General features: G+C 38.6%; 1 protein-coding gene across 2 annotated transcripts in view; it reads left to right on the top strand.

Annotated features, from left to right (window-relative positions):
* Positions 1–23,277, top strand: part of SYN2 (synapsin II) — a 192,235-nt gene that overhangs the window by 98,415 nt on the left and 70,543 nt on the right. The window contains exons 1-2 of one of the 2 annotated variants that reach the window (XM_007985254.3): positions 8,290–12,267; positions 12,923–12,980. The exons of the other annotated variant lie outside the window; for it this stretch is intronic. Coding sequence (XP_007983445.2) covers positions 12,138–12,267; positions 12,923–12,980 — 188 coding nt within the window. The 5' untranslated portion in view covers positions 8,290–12,137. Of the gene's footprint in view, positions 1–8,289; positions 12,268–12,922; positions 12,981–23,277 lie in introns of those variants that run through there. 2 annotated transcript variants of the gene reach the window in all.

Raw genomic sequence — 23,277 nt, 5'->3', positions numbered from 1 at the left:
CATGGTACTGGTGCCAAAACAGAGATATAGACCAATGGAACAGAACAGAGTCCTCAGAAATAATACCACACATCTACAGCCATCTGATCTTTGACAAACCTGAGAGAAACAAGAAATGGGGAAAGGATTCCCTATTTAATAAATGGTGCTGGGAAAATTGGCTAGCCATAAGTAGAAAGCTGAAACTGGATCCTTTCCTTACTCCTTATATGAAAATTAATTCAAGATGGATTAGAGACTTAAATGTTAGACCTAATACCATAAAAATCCTAGAGGAAAACCTAGGTAGTACCATTCAGGACATAGGCATGGTCAAAGACTTCATGTCTAAAACACCGAAAGCAACAGCAGCAAAAGCCAAAATTGACACATGGGATCTCATTAAACTAAAGAGCTTCTGCACAGCAAAAGAAACTACCATCAGAGTGAACAGGCAACCTACAGAATGGGAGAAAATTTTTGCAATCTACTCATCAGACAAAGGGCTAATATCCAGAACCTACAAAGAACTCAAACAAATTTACAAGAAAAAAACAAACAACCCCATCAAAAAGTGGGCAAAGGATATGAACAGACATTTCGCAAAAGAAGATATTCATACAGCCAAGAGACACATGAAAAAATGCTCATCATCACTGGCCATCAGAGAAATGCAAATCAAAACCACAATGAGATACCATCTCACACCAGTTAGAATGGCGATCATTAAAAAGTCAGGAAACAACAGGTGCTGGAGAGGATGTGGAGAAATAGGAACACTTTTACACTGTTGGTGGGACTGTAAACTAGTTCAACCATTATGGAAAACAGTATGGCGATTCCTCAAGGATCTAGAACTAGAAGTACCATATGACCCAGCCATCCCATTACTGGGTATATACCCAAAGGATTATAAATTATGCTGCTATAAAGACACATGCACATGTATGTTTATTGCAGCACTATTCACAATAGCAAAGACTTGGAATCAACCCAAATGTCCATCAGTGACAGATTGGATTAAGAAAATGTGGCACATATACACCATGGAATACTATGCAGCCATAAAAAAGGATGAGTTTGTGTCCTTTGTAGGGACATGGATGCAGCTGGAAACCATCATTCTTAGCAAACTATCACAAGAACAGAAAACCAAACACCGCATGTTCTCACTCATAGGTGGGAACTGAACAATGAGATTACTTGGACTCGGGAAGGGGAACATCACACACCGGGGCCTATTATGGGGAGGGGGGAGGGGGGAGGGATTGCATTGGGAGTTATACCTGATGTAAATGACGAGTTGATGGGTGCAGCACACCAACATGGCATAAGTATACATATGTAACAAACCTGCACGTTATGCACATGTACCCTACAACTTAAAGTATAATAATAATAAATAAATTAAAAAAAAAAAAAAAGAAACCTGAAGAACATATTAAATGTTAGTGACCTTGGAGTAGACAGTAGTTTCTTAGATATGATACCAAAAGCACAAGCAATAAAAAAATAATAGAAATATTAAATTTCATCAAGATTGAAATTGTTCTTCATAGGATATTATCAGTAAAGTGAAAAGACAACCCACAAAATGGGAAAAATATTTGCAAATCATATATCTGATATATGTAAATAGTAGACAGAATATATAAATAGCTCTTACAACTCAACAACAGCAAAAAAACCATGAAAAAATGACATGGGATTTAAATAGACATTTTTCTAAAGAACTTGTACAAATGGCCATGAACAATCTGCATGTCAAGTAGATGAAAAGATACTCAACGTCATTTACCATCAGGATGATGCAAATCAAAACCACTACAAGATACTATTTCACACCTCTTAGGATTGTTATAATAAAAAAGATGGACAATAACAAGTGTTGGTGAGGAAGTGAAGAAATGGGAACCCTCATACACCACTACTGGGAATGCAAAATGTTGAAGCCACTTTGGAAACCAGTTTGTTAATTCCTTAGAAGATTAAATCTAGAGTTCCTTAGAAGGTTAAATCCAGAAGTTTTGCTCTTCAGTATGTAACCTAGAGAACTGAAGATATATGTCCACATGAAAACTTGTACATGAAAAATTCTTATGACAGCATGGTTCATATTAGCCTAAAGTGGAACAAACCCAAGTGTCCACTAACTGGTCAACATATAAATCAAATATGGTATATCTATGCAATGGAATATGATTATCCAACCATAAAAAGAAACGAAGTATTGACATAGGACACAGCGTAGATAAACCTTTAAAACATTATGCTAAGTGAGAGAACCCGGGCACAAAAGACCACACATTGAATGATTTCATTTATATGAAATGTCCAGAATAGGCAAATTTACAGAGACAGAAAGTAAATTAGTGATTGTTGGAGGCTGGGTAAAGGAGGGATATGCTATGACTGCTATTGGGCACTTGGTTTCTATTTGGGATGATTAAAATGTTCTAGAATTAGATAGTGGTGACAATTACACAACTTGTGAATATCCTAAACACTGATTCTCACATTTTCAAAAGGTTAATTTTATAGTATGTGAATTATATCTTAATTTCTTTAAAAAAGAGATACAAGGAAGAAAAGTATAGCGATCTGAGAAGAAAATGGAGGTAAATTACTTCTATGGCCCATAAGCATGTTAGACTATAGTGTAAATATCCCTCATAGAGGAATATTTGTAGAGGTGAGACTGAATTGGAGGTGTTATGGGACAGTATATTTATGGAGATGTATCTAATCCTTTTAGGACATTGGCAGAATCACTAAGAAGGCATTTAACAGCAATGTCTAGTTGCCTGGGGGATACAGGGATTAGTCAGACACAGTCTCTGCAATTTAGCCTAGCAACTAGTTGTTAAGATAGAATATTACAAGGCAGAATGTGATCAGAGTTATCAAATGAATGATGCAAGTGATAAGAGGTAAAGGAAAATGAGAAATCATGTATGATTGGACAGTCAGAGAAAGTGTTTTAAAGAAGGACATGAGGATTCTATTTTAACCTTGAAGGATAGAGCAGAATTTGGTGCATGAAATTTGGTGCATTTTGGTACATGAAAATGGTGCAGAAATGGGCTTTTTAAAAGACCAGGTAAAGTGATGGCTTTTAGAAATACTACCAGCAGCCAAATGCCCAGCCGCAGTTACAGACCTGCTTAAAGCCTATCACTGCTAATTAATTTGCCATTCTTAGGTCTCTTAAGAATAGTAAATATCATTCAGATACGTCAGTTTTGTTCAATGTAGTTTTTGCAAGGATCTAGAAATTCCATGGACACTTTACTATGTTTTCAATTAGTCAGGCAATAACAGAATAACTGAATGAATATGTGGATAAATGGTGACAGTGTGTCATGAAACAAGGATTATTATGATCCAATTTTGTGCACTGCCTATTAAAACATGGAAGAAAAAGAGAATAGCAATAAATCTCATTCTCTTTTGATTACCCCCAACTAAAACTGATCTTCATTTCTGTCACTTATTCCTCATTGTTAACCTCCCAGCCTCTATTTATTTTCCAGATTAGGCCCTCAATCATTGTTTTGCTATATCTTAACACATGGTCTTGAGAATAATGCGATATAATCAGGCCATATTCCTTCGACTTATTGTTTCTTCTTCCTAAAGTAGATGACTGAGAGTTGTTTTCTTTGAGATGTTTTTAAATGAGCAAGTCATGGAACTCAGATGGCTTTATGCTTAGTTCTTTGTTAAATCACAGAGATTTAGAGGATCGTTTGTTACTGAATCATAACAGCCTGTTCTGATTGATACAGACATATAATGAACTACTCAATAACAATAGTAGGAGCCAGAAGGACTGAAATGGTATTTCCAAAGTGATGAGAGAAAATAACTGACAACCCAGAATTATATCATAGTAATTATGAACACTTATTTAGAATTTACAGTGTGCCAGATACAGTTTTACAAGCTTTACCTATGTATTTGGTTAATCTCCACAGCAACCCTCTAAGATAGGTACTATAATTGTCCTCATTTTATAGATGAAAAAACAGAAGACTAGAGAAGTTCTGTGAACTTCCTAAGGTCCACAGTTAGTACCTGGCAAAACTGGAATTCAAACTCAGACAGTCTACCCAGACCACTAATGAAAAACAGTCTTTCAAGAATAAGGATGAAATAAAATTTACCATGTAGCAAAGCTTTGTTTAAGGAACTTCAGGAATAAGGAAAATAATCCCAGAAGGAAAATCTAAGATGTAAAAAAGAAAGGCAAGCAAAGAAGTGAGTAAACTATTCTGTATGTCAAGATGAACATTGTTTTAAATAATAATACATAATTATGGAATTTAAAAAGACAATTAAAATTCTGGATTTTAGCAATAGATGTCAGTCTAAAGGGGGATGATTGCAGTAAAGTATTTCAAAGCCTTGCATCTCAGTAACGTTGTATTACTTGAGAGCTTAGCGATGCAAAATGTCAGGGTCACCTCATACTTACTAACTGAAATTGTCATTCGAACACATTTCCCAGGTGATCCATATTTACATTAAAGATTGAGAAGCCCTCTTCCCAGGTCTTGGAATTGTTTGGGATGAGAATTGTGATATCAATTAACTTCAAGCTTGGTCAAAGTGAACAATATAATTTCAAGAATAACCCCTGAAAGGAAAGAAATAGCATGTATAAAACTTCCAAATCAGCCCAAGGCAAAACTGGACTCAAAATATTAACAAATAAAAAAAGAAGTGGCCAGGAAAAGAGAGATGTTCAGGGCAAATGAAAAAAGCACGGTCAAGTTCAGGCATAACAAAATTCCGATAAATGTGAATAGCTAAAATTTGCCAGTTAAAAGAGATTGTGAAATGAAATTTTAAAATAATCTAACTATATAATTTTTACAAATAACATGTAAAACACAGCATGAACGTGAAAATATCAAAATGATATATCAGACAAACACCAAACATAAGAATGTTGGGGTAACAATAATACCTCAATAAATTTTGGGGGAAAAAAGAATGCTACAGTAGCCATGTTAATATCAGACTATAGATAATTTTTTAAAATTTTATTTATTTATTTATGTTTTAGAGACAGTGTCTTATACCATCACCCAGGCTGGAGTACAGTGGCATGATCATCGATCACTGCAGCCTCAAAATCCTGGGTTCAAGCAATCCCCCTGACTCAGCTGTCTAGCTGGGACTAAACAAAATATGTGTAAGGCAAAAAGGTTAAACTTAGGCTTAATTTTAAAATAGCCTCAAAATAAATAAAGCAAAATTGATAGGCCTACAGGGAGAAATTTGCAAATGCTATATATTTGCTAGATGTCAGTCAGTACGTTCTTATTTGAAGGCCAAGCATCAAAAAATCAGTAAAGCTATAGGACATTTGAGCAATGTGATTAATAGGTATGATCTAGTGGTCACATATACAGATGCTGTACCCGACAATTAGAGAACATACATCCATTTTAAGTACATGTGAAACATTTTTCTTTTCTTTTCTTTTTTTTTTTTTTTTTTTGAGACTGAGTCTCTGTTGCCCAGGCTGGAGTGCAATGGAGCGATCTTGACTCATTGCAACCTCCACCTTCCAGGTTCAAGTGATTCTCCTGCCTCAGCCTCTCAAGTAGCTGGAATTACAGGCACCTGCCACCATGCCCAGCGAATTATTTTTGTATTTTTAGTAGAGATGGGGTTTCACCATGTTCAGTAGGCTGATCTTGAGCTCCTGACCTCAGGTGATCCACCTGCCTTGGCCTCCCAAAGTGCTGGGATTACAGGTGTGAGCCACCGCACCCAGCCCATGTGAAACATTTTTCAAAACAAAATAACAAAACTTATCTAAGAGGGAAGAGATGGTGGTGGTTAGATGAGCGTTAACTTGATTCTTTTTGAAAATCTTTTCTTGAGCATTAGTAGCACTAAGTGAGCATAATACATGTAATCACTGTTTCTGAAGCCTTAATCATCCCTTTCAAATCCATCCATTTTTTCCACTTGCAGACCTTGCCATGAATTGAGAGGGAACTGCCGGTGTCTTTGACAATATAATTGAATGTATGAGCAATCTGATTTCACCTGTTCATCAACTCTAAATTAGAAGAATGCCAACTCATTCAGTGGCTGCAATATTAGACAAGGACTTTGCATCTAGTCACTGGAGTAAAAGGAATACAGATTTTTGAATTCTGGGCAGAACCTTTTCTTCAGCATTTTTGAGCCTGGTGAAGTCATTTTTGGCCTTTCCAAATATATCTTACCCTTACATGGCCAGAGGTAACCTTGATCTCCTCTAAGTCACTATAGTCTTTTATCTGCGCACCATGTTTGGCACATAGTGGACATCTAACAGATGTTTGAATGATGGAATAGGAAGAAAAGATTTTCTTTCAGATTTCCTTTCCTTTTCAGGGGCTACCTAGGACAAACACCACTAGAAGATCCATACCTTCCTTCCTAGTAAATCCATACCTTCTAGTGGTGTTTGTCCTAGACAGCCCCTGAAAAGGAAAGAAAACCTGACATCAGAAGACAACCATGCTCTAGGGCAACTCTGGTGCTTTGTAAGGAAGGAGAACATCAGAAGCTTCCAGTGAAAGAATCTATAATATTCTCAAAGACCCTTAGCTGCAGAATTCATATGGCATCACTTGAAGATTTTCTCTCTTAAGATTTCAGGAGAACACAGGCAGTTTCCGGAGACATAGGCAGTTCCCTCTCAATTCACAGCAAAGTCTGCAGGAGAGCACATAGACTCTGTTGTACTTGAGGGAAGATTTTCTAGCCTGGCCTTAAGGGAGGCCACATGTTATCCCAGACCCACCTTGCCACCTTAGTAGGCACTATAAACTCATACAACTCCTAGATTGTAACACTGGAAATGGTTTGTTGTATTAGTTTTCTACTGCTACATAACAACACCTATTTGTTAGCTCAAATTCCATAGGTCAGTAATCTACACAGGGATCTGCTTAGAGTCTCACAAGGTAGGAATCAAGGTGTCAGCTGGGCTGAGTTCTCATCTGGAGACACGGAAGGGGGGGGGAATCTGTTTCCAAGCTCATTCTTGTTGGCAGAATTGAGTTTCTTGCGGTTATAGGTCTAAGATCCCTGTTTCCTTGATAGCTGTTAGCCAGGGACCACTCCCAGTTCCTCCAGGCTGCCTGCATTCTTTGACATGTGGCCTTCTCAGTCTTCAACCCAGCAGCAATAGTACATCAAATCCTTCTCATGCTTCAGATCTCTTCCTCTTCTGTCTCCAGCTGGAGAAAACTCTCTGCTTTTAAAGGGCTGTATAATTAGATTAGGTCCACCTGGATAATCTCCCTATTTTATAGTCAAATCTGTCATGTAATAACTTATTCATGAGAATCAAATTCATTATATTCAACAATCCTGGGATTGTAGGGGGTGGGGGAATCTGGGACCATTTTGGAACTCTGCCTGTCACATTTGTTTATAAGTTTTATCTCATTTACTGGATCCTAAGAGTCTTGAGAACAGGTTAGTGCCTGCCACATCATAACATTTAGTAAATACCAACATTTACATTATCTGTGACTAAAAATTAATGTGTTAGGAGTTATGTATGAGGATTATAATCTTATTCATGTTTAAATCCTTAGTCTCTAGCATAGTATATCGTGGATGGTATGTATCAATTGATAGTATGTCTAAATGTTTTAGAAAACATTTAGCTAAATAAATGAGAGAATAATTATATAATTCAGGGTTGTGGCTACTATTCTGATTATTATATAGCATATGTTTTTCAAAAATCATGTGTAATTTAATTTGCAATTTTTTTGTAGTTTTAATAAAATGATAGAGTACAGATAGGGTCTTCTAGTTTTTTTTTTTTAACAGCTGCTTTAAAAGTGAAATTTTGCAAATTGCTGATTTACATCAATATCTTCAGTATTTTTTCCTCGTATAAAGAAAGGATCACTGGAATAGGAGATAAAAGTTGGATTCAGATCTTGGCAGAGGGGTCCGTATGTTTGTGTGTGTGTGTGTGTGTGTATGTGTGTGTGTGAGGGGTAAGGACTAGTTGGATTAATCTTTTACATTCTAATGTCCTGTGCTGCTATTTCCTATACTATTCAACTGTTCAAGCATACTGTTTCATATAATCATGTGCCTTATACATTTTAATTTCAGATATCCAGCAGAAATATTCCAGCTAAAGGAAAAAATACTCGAAATTGGGCATCAGAGAGATTAGCCATTTCCTCCAGATATCCAGATGGATACCAACAGTAGCTGCCAAGACAAATTTATCTTTGGAATTGAAAGTCTGTTACCCTGAGACTATCTAATGCTAATGTTTTTCTTCCTGTTTGAGTAGATTTTTAACTCGTAGCTATGAGTGATGGATGTTGTTGCAGTATAATAACATTTGCTTGGTCCTTATTGATGATCTGCTCAAAAAATAGATTAGTAGATACTTAACCCATCAGAGAGCTTGTTGGTGTAATAATGTCACTGTAATCAGGCCAAGTAATGTAATTCTCTACTTAGTTCAGTTGCTAATGGTCATCCGGAGAGCTCATTCCCATCTGAGATGACTCATGTGGAGGCTTCTGGAATATGGTACTGTACTTTAAAGAATGCTGGCCAGTGAGTGCGGTGGCTCACGCCTGTAATTCTAGGACTTTGGGAAGTGAAGGTGGGCAGATCTCTTGAGCTCAGGATTTCAAAACCAGCCTAGGCAACATAGTGAGATCCCATCTGTATTTTTAAAATGCTATATAAGAGGAGCAATATGACTTATTCATCATCTCTGACTTTTCAGTGCAGGATGGGGTTTTAACTCAACATTTCCTAAAATCATGTGACTATAGAAGTCCTATGGAATATTCAACAAATCTCCTAGAACACAGTTTGGGAAGGACTGATTTCTTCTGATTTAAGAAAGTAAGACCAGCCATGCGTGGTGGTTTATGCCTTTAATCCCAGCACTTTGGGAGGTTGAGGTGGGAGGATCACTTGTGCTCAAGAGTTAGAGACCAACCTGGGAAACATGGTGAGACCTTGTCTCCACAAAAAACAAAACATTAGCTGGGCATGGTGGCGCGTGCCTGTGGTCCCAGTTACTTGGGAGGCTGAGGTGGGCGAATTCCTTGAGCCCAGGAGGTCCAGGCTGCAGTGAGCCATGATCACTGCACTCGAGCCTGTCTCAAAAAAAAAATAAAATAAAAAAAGAATAAACAGAAGTAAGACCAACTCTTAGGAGCATCAGAATGTTTTTATTAGAAGTAGCTTATGACAATTGGAGAATCTGAGGCCCTTGGGGATTGAAGAGTTGCCCAGTAGAGTGAGTTGGTGGCAAAGCGTGGATGAAAATAATGCAGCTGTCCCTCACTTCGGTGCTTTTCTCACTATAATACGGTTCTTAACAAACTGATAAAAAGTCTTCTGGCTGCTATAAGCCATAAACCCTTTTTTGTAGAAGGTGGCCGTAAGTTTTACATTGACTGGGTTTCAGTTTGGAGATAGGATTGGGAAGAGGGCTTTGACTTAAGGTGTATACTGGTTCTTTGTTTAATGAATGTCACGAGATAGTTGCTTTTTCCAACTCCAGTTCCATTCTTTTAAAATACAGAGTCCCTCTTTTTTGTAAACGCCTTTAATTATTTACCCTCAGGATGCAGCTGTTACTAAGTCATCAGATTCCACTGTGAACTAATTCAGCCATCTTCTTAATCTGTACTATAGGAATGGGCATTGCAGTGGGGTCCTAAATCTTTCATATTTAGTCTTTGTTTATTGGTTGGGTTTTTTAAAAACACAAACAAACATATAATCGGTTTAGGAGCCAGTTTTTTTCAGTTTTTCTTGACCATCATCTGCTTACAAGAGAGGGAAGGAAATAGATGAAAAACTCAAATATCCATTCTGAATGTCCAATTTTTTAAAAATGTGATCATAAAGACTGAAGTTTGCAGGTTGCCCTGACTGACACCCTCTAATTTCATTCCTAAATAACTGTTCCTTTACATTTTGAAGTTTTTTCATTCTTGCTTTCTCTTACCAGAAAGTACCATTATCATGAATCATTTTAAGGGAGTATTTTATAGAAAATTGGAATAGGGTGGACTTAAGATAGGAACACAGTCAGGGGCCTAGGGTCATGGAGAGGTGTGCAAGAAACAGAAACAGAAAGACACAGATGACACAGTGCTAAAGGCACAGTAGTGGAGATCACTGGAACTCTAAAGTCACCAGACTTCCTGATTTTGAGCTATGTCATATTGGACAAAATATTTAATCTCTCTGTGCTCATTATCTGGTCTCTAAAATGAGAATAATACCCCCATCTTCAGGATTATGAAGATTACAAAAGTGAAAGTATGGGTGTTTATTATAATATTGTATTCATCCAGCCAGTTAGAGTTTGCCTTTAGGATGTAAGATTGAGAAAGTTTTTTTTAACCTTCTCCTTTTTGTTTGAAATGGTTATACTAATTATGTAGTATCAGAAAACCAGTAAAACATATTTTTGATTTAATATAAAAAGGGAATATGTGAATGGCCTGCCATTTAGTTAGTGCTCAGTAAATGTAAGTTCTCTTTTCATCTTTCCTTCCTTCCCCCACACACCTTCTACCTCCAAATGTCCTTGATTTTTTTCTTGACACCAGCTTTTTCCTCTGTAAGGAAGGGAATAAGACCCAGTTGTATCTATAACTCTTCTGGGTTTGGGGTAGATACAGGATGAGTGGAGGGAAGTCTGCCTGTGCAAAAGGCGATAGAGTATATAAAAACTCAGACTAGGGAGAAATTCAGGTCTAAGTTTGTATCTTGACCCCTACCATTTAAAAGCTAAGTAACCTAAGAAAAGTTTTTAAACAAAACCTCTGTTTTTTCTTTTTTAAAATAGTGATATACTGGGCATAGAGGCTCATGCCTGTAATCCCAACTCTGCAAGGCCAAGACGGGAGGATCACTTGAGCCTGGGAGTTTGAGACCAACCTAGGTAACATAGCAAGACCCCATCTCTACAAAAATTTAAAAGATTAGCTGAGTATAGTGATGTGTGCCTGTAGTCCTAGCTTCTGGGGAGGCTGAGGCCAGAGGGTCGCTTGAGCCCAGGGTTCAAGTGCACAGTGAGCTGTGACTGCACCACTGTATTCCATCCTGGGCAACAGAGGGAGACCCTGTCTATAAAAAATAAAATGGTAATAATTGTAATACTTACTCTTAAAACTCCAAAATGATCCTTTGACTCCATGTCTCACATCCGGGTCACACTGAGGCAAAAGGTGGGTTGCCATGGTCTTGGGCAGCTCCGCACCTATGGCTTTGCAGGGTATAGCCTCCTTCCCGGCTGCTTTCGCTGGCTGACATTGAGTGTCTGAAGCTTTTCTGGGCACTTGGTGCAAGCTGTTGGTGGATCCACCATTCCGGGGTCGGAGGACAGTGGCCCTCTTCTCACAGCTCCACTAGGTGATGCCCCAGTAGGGACTCTGTGGGAGAGCTCTGATCCCACATTTCCCTTCTGCACTGCCCTAGCAGAGGTTCTCCGTGAGAGCCCTGCCCCTGCAGCAAACTTCGTCCTGGACATCTAGGCATTTCCATTCATCCTCTGAAATCTAGGCGGAGGTTCCCAAACCCCAATTGTTGACTGCTGTGCACTTGCACAGCACAGGGACTCTGGCCTGGCCCATGAAACTATTTTTTCCTCCTAGGCCTCTGGGTCTGTGATGAGGGGAGCTGCTGTGAAGACCTCTGACTACCCTGCTGTATTTCAGACTTGCATGGGGCCTGTAGTCCCTTTGTTTTGGCCAATTTCTCCCATTTGGAAAGGCTGTATTTACCCAATGCCTGTACCCCCGTTGTATCTGGGAAGTAACTAACTTGCTTTTGATTTTACAGGCTCCTAGGCAGAAGGGACTTGCCTTGTCTTGGATGAGACTTTGGACTGGACTTTTGAGTTAATGCTGAAATGAGTTAAGACTTCAGGGGACTGTTGGAAAGGCATGATTGGTTTTGAAATGTGAGGTCATGAGATTTGGGAGGAGCCAGGGGTGGAATGATATGGGTTGGCTGTGTCCCCACCCCAGTCTCATCTTGAATTCCCAAGTGTTGTGGGAGGGACCTAGTAGGAAGTAATTGAATCCTGGGGGCAGATCTTTCCTGTGCTGTTCTCATGATAGTGAATAAGTCTCATGAGATCTAATGGTTTTAAAACGGTGTTTCCCTACACAAGCTCTTTGCCTGCCATCATCCATGTGAGACATGACTTGTTCCTCCTTGCCTTCTGCCATGATTGTGAGGCCTCCCCAGCCACATGGAGCTGTAAGTCCATTATGCCTTTCTCCTGTATAAATTACCCAGTCTCAGGTATGTCTTTATTAGCAGTATGAAAACAGACTAATATACTTACCTAATGGGGTTGTGGTCTGTATATACTTAGCATGGTATCTGTCATTTTGACCCTCAATAAAGGTTAGCTGTTATTATTTTCATCATCAGGATTATCATCATCTCATCCTATTCAGATCCTTCTCAGGTCCTTTGACAACCCTAAAGAACTAGAAATTCCTAAGCACTCCTATTCGATGGTTTGGAGGAAGCGGTTTCCATCTTTTAGCAGATCTTCCTTTTTAGACCTTCCTCTTTATCTTAAGTGAGACTTTTAACTCAAAAGCTTTGAATTTACTTTTAGTGCCAATATATTACCCACTCTACTGGCTTACCCAGTGGTTCTGGTTAGTAGGCTGTTTTTTAACAAAACCAGATCCAAACTCTTTGCTCATCAGTTCACTGCTTTGGGCCATTCATTGCTAGGGATATTGACTACTGTTCCCTGTTGACAAATTAGAGAATCCTCGGCTAGTGTAGTGTGATGTATTATTTTGGGATGCCCATACATTAAGGGACTGGGAGAAGGAATCCTGGTGTCTGATAAAATGAAATAAAATCTGGGTCATGGCATCTTTGTTGTATCCAGCAGGCTTCCAGGAAGGCAACTTTCAGAAACTTCTTAGGACATTGGCAGAAACTCTGAGGTGAGACCCCTGGGTGAATTGGTATGGTTTGTTTTCCTAGAATCTCTGTTAAGAGGGGGAGCAATGTTTATTGCTGAAAAACATGAGTGTGGTGTAACCTAAGGAGAGGCTTATCAGAAGTGCTCTGAGTCTAGAAGAGCCTTCTGCTTGGGATCTGAAAGCAAAGCACCGGTGTACAAGTAAAATATTATGCTGCAGTTTCACTATCTGCTATCCCCCGCCCCATTGTTCCACTTCTTGGATCAGCGCTATTCTCTTTGAGGGCATTCCTGGCAACTTCACAGTCAGATTCAATGAATTCATTTTATTTTTTAATTCAGCATTGTTTAATTGCCCCTGTCAAATGAACTGTGATATGGGCCACTTAGATTTGGTTCCCTATTTGGGGTGCCTATCCTGTGCTCAAACCCAGCTTATAGCTGTGGAAGACAAAGACCTCCACAGTTATAGGGTGTGGTTTCAAAAGTTTTACAGTGGAGTTACAATTCTGTTAACCCATTAAAATATAAAAGTACTAAGAATCTCTCACATTGTGTAGTATTTGACGGTGTGCAAAATATTGCACATAATTCTCTTTAGGTTATCACAGTGACCCCTATAAACCTTGTTAATTATTACACAGATTTTTCTGTATAGGGTTCTAAAACCAAAAGAGGAGAAAGTATTCAACCAAGGTCATAGCAGATCAATAGTGAATGGCAGACTAAAACTTGAACCTATTTCTTCTGCCTCCATGTGAAATTTCATTATACTATACCTCAGCTGCTTCCATGGATATCTTGAAGTGCACTTAAAAAAAATACCCTAAGAGTTAAGTCATATCCAGTTAGCTTATGGTATATAATTGTGGTACAAGTAGTAAATTCTGTGGTAGTCCATAGAGGAGTGATCATGATGGGCTATAAAGACCAGGGAATGCTTTGAAGAGTAGATAAGACTTGAGTTGGACCTTACATGAATGAAGGAACCGTCAAGAAGGTATTTAGTGCCTGTTCTTTTGAGTGACAGAGTTTTCTTGTGCAGAGGGCTTTGTGCAAGTTCTAGGCTCCATGATGGTGATCTTACTCTGTCTGTTATCATCCTAAAGAAGCATTTCATTCTCTTCTCTGTTCTGTGCTCTAGGGATATCTGTGGTCCACATCAGCATACTAGTTCTTGTACCGATATCTTCATGCAGTATTTTTTTCCACCAAAGTATTCCTAAGGAGAAGAGTGTACATATGTAACCCAATAGCTGCTGCCGTTCACTTGAAATATTTTGAAGTCTTATGTTTTGATTCATATAGATATATATATATGATTTACATTCTTCCATAATATTTGTAATTATTTAATGTAAAAGCCCTTAAAAAAGAAGGGGAAAAAAACTCTGAGTAAAAGTTATGCTTCAAGAAAATGAGCTATATTTACCCCTCCCCATTTAAAAAATTGAGGTACAATTCACAAAATATAAGATTCATCATTTTAACCATTTTAAGATGTACAATCCGGTGCCATTAAGTGCATTCACAGTGTTGTATAACCATCACCACTATCTAATCCAGAAAATTTCTCATCACCCCAAAAGGAAACCCTGTGCCCATTCTTCATTTCCCTTTCCCTCAACCCTGGTAACTACTAATCTACTTTCTGTTTTATGGATTAACTTATTCTAATATTTAATAAAAATGAAATCACACAATGGTGTGGTTGATTTCTTTGACTTAGTATAATGTTTTCAAGTTTAATAATTTAATAATTCATGTTGTAGTGTCAGTACTTCATTCCTCTTTATGGCTGAATAATATTTCATGATATTGATATACAGTGTTTTGTTTATCCATTCATCAGTTGATGGACATTTTGGGCTATTTTCACCTTTTCCCTATTGTAAATAGTGTTGCTATGAACATTCATGTACAGGTTTTCACTTGAACACCTGTTTTCAGTTCCCAGAATGGAATTGTTGGATCATGATAACTCTATTTCTGAGAAACTACCAGACTGTTCTCTACAATGCTGCACCATTTTATATTCCCACCAAGAATGGTATGAAAGTTTCCATTTCTCCACAAGCTTGCCAATACTTGTTGGCAATAGACAACAGTCCATCCTTTTTAAAATTGTAGCTATCCTAGTGGGTGTGAAGTGATATCTCATTGTGGTTTTAATTTGCATTCCCTTAATGACTAATGATGTTGAGCATCTTTTTATGTGCTTCTTGGCTATTTGTATGTGTTCTTTGGAGAAATATCTATTCAAATCCTTTGCCCAATTTTTAATCCTGTCGTATTTTATTGTTGAGTTGTAAGGGCTGTTTATATATTCTGGGTAAATAAACTCTTATGAGATATATGATTTGCAAATATTTTCTCCCATTATGTAAATTATTTTCATTTTTTTGGCAGTGTCCCTTGATGCACAAAGTTTTTAGTCTTGATGAAAGCCAATTTGTTTTTTCTTTGGTTACTTGTGCTTTTGGTGTATATCTTAAAAATCCTAAAAATCCCTGCTTAGTCTAAGGTCATGAAGATTTATGTCTATGTTCTCTTCTAACAGTTTTATAGTTTTATCCTTTGGACTTTGACCCATTTGAGTTAATTTTTGTGTAGTGTTATAATGTCAATGGTAGAATCTAGGTGGTGGGTTCTCTGTAAAATCCTTTCAACTCTCAACTTCACCATATGTTTGAAATTTTTCTTAACAAAATATTGAAGGGAGAAGGAAACCAAATTTAGAAACTTAGTGTTTAGAAATGTACTATTTCTTCTTTGAGCATCCCCTCTTCCCCACCTTCTCCACAGCTTCAGAAGAGAATCATAATGTAGGTTAAAGGCAATTGCTGGGCAAGGAGAACGTAGCAGGAGTTCACTCACCAGGCTCCAAGCTAACATAAAAGCTTTCTGTTAACCTCAACTCGTCTGTTAGCCTGTAACTTTCTGTTCTGTCACCCCGAATCTTTCCTCCACAATATGCCCCCAAGAAACTTGCCTTTCCATCCCCAATGTTATCCCCAGTTGCTGTTTCTGTTGGATAAATGTCTTATTACCCTGAAATGACTTCACCTTTGTCATTCCAAAGAACGATCTAATTTTCATATGAACAAAGGCATTTTTGCAGAAAGAAAACTCAGTTGAGAATCCGGAAACTTGTATTCTAGAGTAGACTCAGTCAGGTAAGTGACTCATCCACGGTCAAATAATTGAGAAATGGTAGAAACAGAGTTTGGATCCAGAGCACCTTATTCCAGTTTATCATACTACTGCTCTTTAGAACCTAAAGGAATGTATGGTGGAGTTTCAGAAAGCAAGGATATATTTCATCACTCAAATTCTGCTGCATAGACACCTACCTACTCTAGCTCTGTAAGTAAAATAAACTTTCGAGGGAAGGGAGTCCACAGCCGATTTTCAGTGGTGCATAAGAACGGTTTCAACCCTTGTATCTTCTACTTTACTTACAAAAAAGCACCAAGAAAGTTGGCTGTGAAAGGTGAATTTTTATGCCATATATCAGATGAAACCTTCTAGGATTCAGGATTCCCCTTTAAACTTTTATTCATTCTGTATTTTTAATAAGCTATTATAGGTTCCTTCTTAAACCAATTCCCTAGAAAAGGTGTGCAAGGGACCCAGAATTCCAATTTACATAGGAACATAAATCCCAAAGGGTTCTGGCTGATGGTCTTTGTTTCCTGCCTCCCTGAATTTACATTAGGGTAAAAGATTATGTTTTGGGAGTGCTGTCTTGCTCCCCGGAATATAACTATATTTTCCCCTAGCACTCAGTACAGTATGTAGCATACAGTAGGCATTCTGTGAACTTCTGATGAATTGTTGGCTTCCTCACAGCAGGGTCTGGAATTGCTCATCTCTGTACACCCATCTCCTAGTACAGCACCTCCTAGCATACAATAGGTTTTCAATAAGGTTTTTAAAAATTAATTGCATTGATATTGTTACTTCACTTTTAGGTGAGTGCCTGTCCTTTTAACTAGGCGTTTCTCCAGTCAAGACTGTCAGAGCCCTGAATGAGTCATTAAGTCAGGATTAGAGGGTTAATGATAGCCCAGAAAAGATAGGCACCGCTTATTAGCTGATTCATGGGGCTAATGTCAGCTTTTTTAGGGGAGGTGGCCTAGATAAATCAAAGTCTGGCAATAATGAACCCATAGCCTGCAGACAACAAAAATTATGGACCTTTCTGAACTCCTGCAAAGGAAATGAAAAACTCTTTAATCAGATTTCTGGACTTGAAACTAGGGATTTTTGTAAGGATGCTGTATTTCAGACTGCCAACATGGAATTGGGGAGCATGATCAGAGAAAGGTTGGAAGAAGAGGGGAAGATAATAGGGACTTAGCTGGAAGAAAGAAAAGGGAAAAGGTTGTCCGGAAAGTAGAGAGAAAGATGACCTGAAACAAGAGTGACTGTGGTCTCACCTTAGTTTTGTGATTGGTCAATGATCTGGTGGCAAACGAACTTTTGGCTAGAGAGCTATATCCTCAGAGTGGCCAGAATATCCACTGTCTTAGGTTTGACTTCAGTAGTTGTCATTCTCACAACTCTTTTGTAGTCATATGAGATGGGATCCAAAGTGAGCTTTACATGTTTTGTAGAGAAGAGGGGAAGAGGCATTAAACAGTCTCCTCCTCTATGGTAAAGATTCTCAGAGGCATTTATCACGTTTTAGAGAGGGTTCCCCCTTGTTGATTACAGATGTGGCTGTGAGCTCTAAAATCTAGGGCATACTTTATGTATTTATATTGTTTTTTTTTTTTTGAGACAGGGTCTCCATTCTGTTGCTTAAGCTAGAGTATAGTATCAGGAGCATGGCTCCTGGAGCCTCACCCTCCTGGGCTGAAGTGATCCGCCTGCCTCAGCATCATGAGTAGGTGGAACTACAGGCTCGCGCAGTATGCCCAGCTAATTTTTTTTTTTTTTTTTTTTTTGGTAGAGACAGGGTCTCACTATGTTGCCCAGGCTGGTCTCGAACTCCTCGGCTTAAGCAGTCTTCCTGCCTTAGTCTCTCAAAGTGTGGAGATTATAAGCATTAACCACCACACCCAGCCCATCTAGGGCATTCTTGAGTGGAGTCTAACCTCAGGAAGAAACAAAGGTCATTGCAGTGTCAATATTACCCAAGAATTTTCTATAGGTATGTTGGGTGGAAGTTACATAAAATCAGTGCAGTTGGTTACAACCCCATGTCCTTTTCCCTACCTTCATGGATTTATAAAAAGACTCACTTAAGATGTACCATCACTGTGATCTCTCCATGTTCACATGAGCTTAAATATAGGATAACTAGATCCAGTTGTTATTCTTAGAGAACACTACAAGGCACTTTCTTCCAGTGATGACTGCTGAATCATTCAGCATGTATGTTTTGAGTGACAGCTTTCTTAGGTACTTGGGATTCAATGTTGAGATAGACAGATTTAGTCCCTAATTGTACCTTACCAGTGTACAATCCTTAGAAGAAGAAATATCTTGTTTAAATCTGTTCTTTAAATCAAGTGCTGGAAATTACTTCAGAGATATTGCTCTGAATTTTGTGCCTGTGTAAGATCTCATCATTCCCAGGAGACAGAGAACTAGCTCTATCCCAACTCCCCCTCCCAAATAACATCAGGAAATGGAACCAACAGCATTCTGGATGATATAATTGGGAAGTGCCAGAATCTGTTACATAACCTGTGAAAAATTCTGCCTTGGGGTTGCAGTTAGAATTGTCAAGTTTTAAATCTTCTCCTCTGTGTCTGTTTTCTGCTTTTGCCCTTCTGGGAAAGGATAGAGCTTCCTGCCCTGAAGTTAGTGGCATCTTCCCCATAGACAAGAGTCAGCCTTCCTGGAGCAAATTTGGAAACAGAGGTTCCCGTATCTTCCTATCTTGGCCCTCTGTGCCACACTCCACTTAGTCGTGAGTCTGAGTTCCTACTGCATGGAGGGTGTTAGATGATAGAGCAATTACAGAGATGCATGTGATAGGCATGTTGCACTCATAGAATTTAGTGAGGTTAGGGTGATGGAAAATATACAGTAAAAAACTAAAAAGCAAGATGAGTGATGTTTGTGCAGTGCGAGGTAGCATGGCAATAGAAACAGCAGTGACCTTTTAGTTAGAAGATCCAGGTTCAAAGTCTAAGTTTTATGTTCATGAGCAAATGTACCTCTTTTGGCTTAGTTTACTCACCTATAAAATGGGGATAATCATTTTGACCCTGCCTAACTTTCAGGGCTGAAGTGAGACTCAATTGAGATAATATATGAGAAACTTTGAGAAATGCAAATTAAAATACAAATACAGGCTTGGTGCGGTGACTTACGCCTATAATGCCAGCACTTCGAGAGGCTGAGGCAGGAGGGTTGCTAGAGCCCAGAGTTTGAAACCAGCCTGGGTAACATCATGAGACCCTGTCCCTAAAAATACGTGAATGAATGAATAAATTGTGAACACGTGTGGAAAGGAGTCTTATCCCATTTTACAGATGAGGAAACAGGCCCAGAGAGATGGAAAAGCTTGCTGAAAGTACCCTGTTTTGTGATGAAACAGCTATTTATAGTTTAAGCACAAAGTAGAATAACTTTTCTCCTTTTTCTTCCTCCTTCATAGACTTTGTCTGCCGCAGGACTGTTAAGTAGCCCAGAATGCTGTTGACCCCATATAAGTTGTATTTTGGTAGAGTATGAGGAAGTTTAGGGGTCCATATTTTATCTTAAGGATATTTGTTATAGCATTATACCATCACCTTATTTATTGGGCTTGGCAAAAGTTTAACACAGTACTATCTGATAAAAATATAATGCAAATTGCAAATGTGAAATTTTAAGTTTTGTAGTAGCCACAGCAAAAAAAAAAAAAAAAAAAAAGGTGAAAGGATACAGATAAAATTAATAATATACTTTATTTAACACACTGTATCCATAATATTCTCATTTCAACATGTAATCAATATAAAACAAATTGTTAACGAAATATTTTACATTCTTTTTTCACACCAAATCTTTGAAATTGGGCATGTATTTCCCCTCACATCTCACATCTCATTTGTACTTGTGGCTGATGCCACAGTATTGGAAAGCCCAGCCTTTCACCAGCTCCATTTTTCCTGCTTTTCAGTTCTGGCTTTCTAACCTTCATTCCTGTCCTCACTATATTATTTTAATAGATCTGCCTATCTTCTTTTTCTTTGGTCCCTAGAGAAGCAGGCTTATTTTCTGCCTAAGTGTCAGCTATCCTTCCTTGGTTAGGTTAAAAAAGAAAACAACAACAACTCTTCTGGCCACTATTTGAAATCAGCTAGTGCTGCCTAAACTATGCCTTTCCTTCCCTGTGAACATGCAAGTCTTTTGAACTGAGCTTCCCTGTCTCACTTTATTTATGTGTCTGCCTCTTCTGCTAAATTTTGTGCTCCCTGAGGACAAAGATAGTGTTTTATTCATTCCTGCAGTCGTAGCAACCTAACATAGCTTTTGGCCCCTGATAGAAATTTGCTGGATTTTTAATACGTGAACAAAGAAATAAGCTGCTCCTGGATACCTTGCCAGCTCTTTTTTCCCCCTCAACAGCTATTTTTCTCTCTTTACTCTCTAATAACAGTTTTTGCATCAGTGCTATGGTTTGGCACATACAGGCAACTTTTGTTATTTGTGGTTTTAATTATTTGCGAGAAAACATGTAGCCATATTCCATAATTCTTTCCAGAAGCCCTTTCTTTCAGTCACCTTTCAGGTTGTCTGATTTTACCTATGTCAAGAAAGCCTTTGGGATCTATTTGGAAGCTTTGCTCCTTAGCTGCCTGTTTCTTGATTCCTGATGTCTTTCCCGGGTTCATTACCTCCTCTGTCTTTCATACCTGCCTTTGCTGTCTCTATCTGGACCTTCCCTTCACCTTGAGTTTTTTATGCAATGTCAACCCCAATGATCTCAAGGTGGAAGCTTTCAATAGCAACTTATGAAACCACAAAATCACAGACCACTGAAGTTAGAAAGTATCTTAGAGACTCAAGTCCAAAGGTTTTCACAGTTTAAAAAACATCTAAATTTTTTTTTTCTAACAAAGATTTAGGCAGAACCCTATATATAAAGCTGGTTTAAAAAAAAAATGGAGCTCCTTTGGTTGAAACAAGGTTGGAGGTTCCCAGAGATACCAGAGCTCCATAGAACATGGTTTGAGAACCACTAGTCTAGTTCAAATCCCCGACAACACAAATGGGAAAACAGAGACCTAGAGAAGCTAAACACCTTGCTTAATTCACACAGTAAGCTAGTGACAGGATCTGGACTAGAACCCAAGTTTCCTTTCCAGGTCAGTGCTTTTTTAACCACAATTTTCTTTTAGAGCTTTATTTCCCAAGGGGAGGAAACAGTAACAATGAGTCTTTATTTTATTGCCCTTGATGAGATCTGACAGAGTCCACCTCTCCTTCCCCACTAGTAAGTCAGGTTGGCCCCCTCTTGTTATTGTTTTTCTCTAGGACCCAGGCTGGGGCTTGTCTTAGCCTTTGTTCTGTTCCCAGTTTTTGTGGTGCCAAGAAGGATAGGGAGAGAGCGGATTCAGGCAGGTCATGGTGGCACAGATGTTTCCTGTCCCTTAGCCAGTCTGGCTGTGTCTTTCAGAGGAAGCCAAATGCCATGGCCAGGTGTGATTTTGGGGCCTTCCAAGCCCTCGGAGGTGGTAGTTGTTTATAACCGCAATTTCCTTATTAGCTTCTGTTTTTCACAGGCCTCTAGCCACTACCTGAGGGAATACATCTCAACCTCTATCCTAGGAATCATCAATCATTCAGAGCTCTTTGTGGTCTGGCCATGACCTACCTCTGCATTTTATTTCCCAGTGTCTCCTTCATGTGTCCTATGTTTTCTCCCAGAATGCTATGTTTTCTCCCCCTTCCTTCTCATCTTCACCTATTAAAATATTATTTATCTTTCCAGTTCAAGCTTAAATGACATCTTCTTCAAGAAAACTTTCTGAATTTCCAACCTTGCGCAATCATCCTCTGTTGTAGTATCATAACTTTTTAGTCTCATCGGCCATCATTCCTTGCCTCATATTTTAGGTACAGTAACTTTGCACATACCATAAGTGTTTCTCACTATCATGCCTTTGCTTATGCTATTTTCCCAGAATTCCCTCCCCTAACCTTTACTTCACTTTTGCCTGGGTAGCTCCTACTTAAATTTAGGATAAACTCAGGCATCACTTCTTTTAGGATGTGTTCTCTGACCCCTCCAACCTGGGTTAGGTTCTTCTCATCCTAGAGTATACCTGTCTCTTTCTGCTTACACATTATATTTTATCTGTTTGTAGCCAAGTCTCATACTATACAGCATTCCTAGAGCATCTATGCCTCTTCCTAGTTCTAGCATCTAGCAGCATCTCACTTATAGTGGATGTTTAATAAATATTTGTGGAATGAATGAGTAAATAATTGTTATGCTATTGTAATGTTTTGAGTTATTTCTGCATTTTTTATAGTTATTTGTCTACCACTAGACTACAGACTCTGTGAGGACAGGGAAAGGGATTGCTCTTTACTTGTTTTTTGTTTTGTTTTGTTTTTTGCTGTACATAAGGCCTTATTCATAGTAAATGTATCAGTCAGTGTTCTCCAGTGAAACAGAAACAATAGGAGGGAAGGAAAGAAAAGGAAGGAAGGGGGGAGGTAAGCAGGATAGGAGGAAAGAAAGGAAGGGAAGGGAAGGAGAAAGGAAGGGAAGGAAAAAGGAAGGGAAGGAGAAAGGAAGGGAAGAAGGAAAGAAGGAAGGGAGGGAGGGAGGGAGGAGAAAGAGATAGAAAAATAGAGAGAGACTTATTTTAAAGAATTGACTCAGATGATTGTGGGGGCTGGCAGGTCTAAAATCTGTAGGGCAGGCCACAGGCTGGGAACTTGGGAAAGAGCTGATGCAGCAGACTTGAGTCTGAAATCTGTAAGACAGGGCAGCAGGCTGGGTTTCTGTGTTATAGTCTTGAGGCAGAACTCCTTCTTCTCTGCAAAACCTCGGTTTTTACTCTTCAGGCCTTGAACTGATTAGCCAAGACCCACATACATTTTCTAGGGTAACCTCCTTCATTTCTAGGGTAACCTCCTTCATTTAGATATTATCACATCTACACAGTATCTTTATAGCAACATCTGGATGAATGTTTGACCAAACAACTGGGTACCATAGCCTAGCCAAGTTTGTACATAAAATTTAATCATCATAGTAGGTGACCAGTAAACATTTGCTGAATTGAAGTGTGCTTTTGAATTTCTTGTCTAAAGCTCAGAAAAAAGAGAACAATTTTCTTTTTTTCCCAACAATAATTTGA

The sequence above is a fragment of the Chlorocebus sabaeus genome, chromosome 22, assembly GCF_047675955.1.
Source record: "Chlorocebus sabaeus isolate Y175 chromosome 22, mChlSab1.0.hap1, whole genome shotgun sequence".
Lineage (NCBI taxonomy): Eukaryota > Metazoa > Chordata > Mammalia > Primates > Cercopithecidae > Chlorocebus > Chlorocebus sabaeus.
Note: the sequence above shows the minus strand (reverse complement) of the source record. Positions and strands in the feature narration are given on the sequence as shown.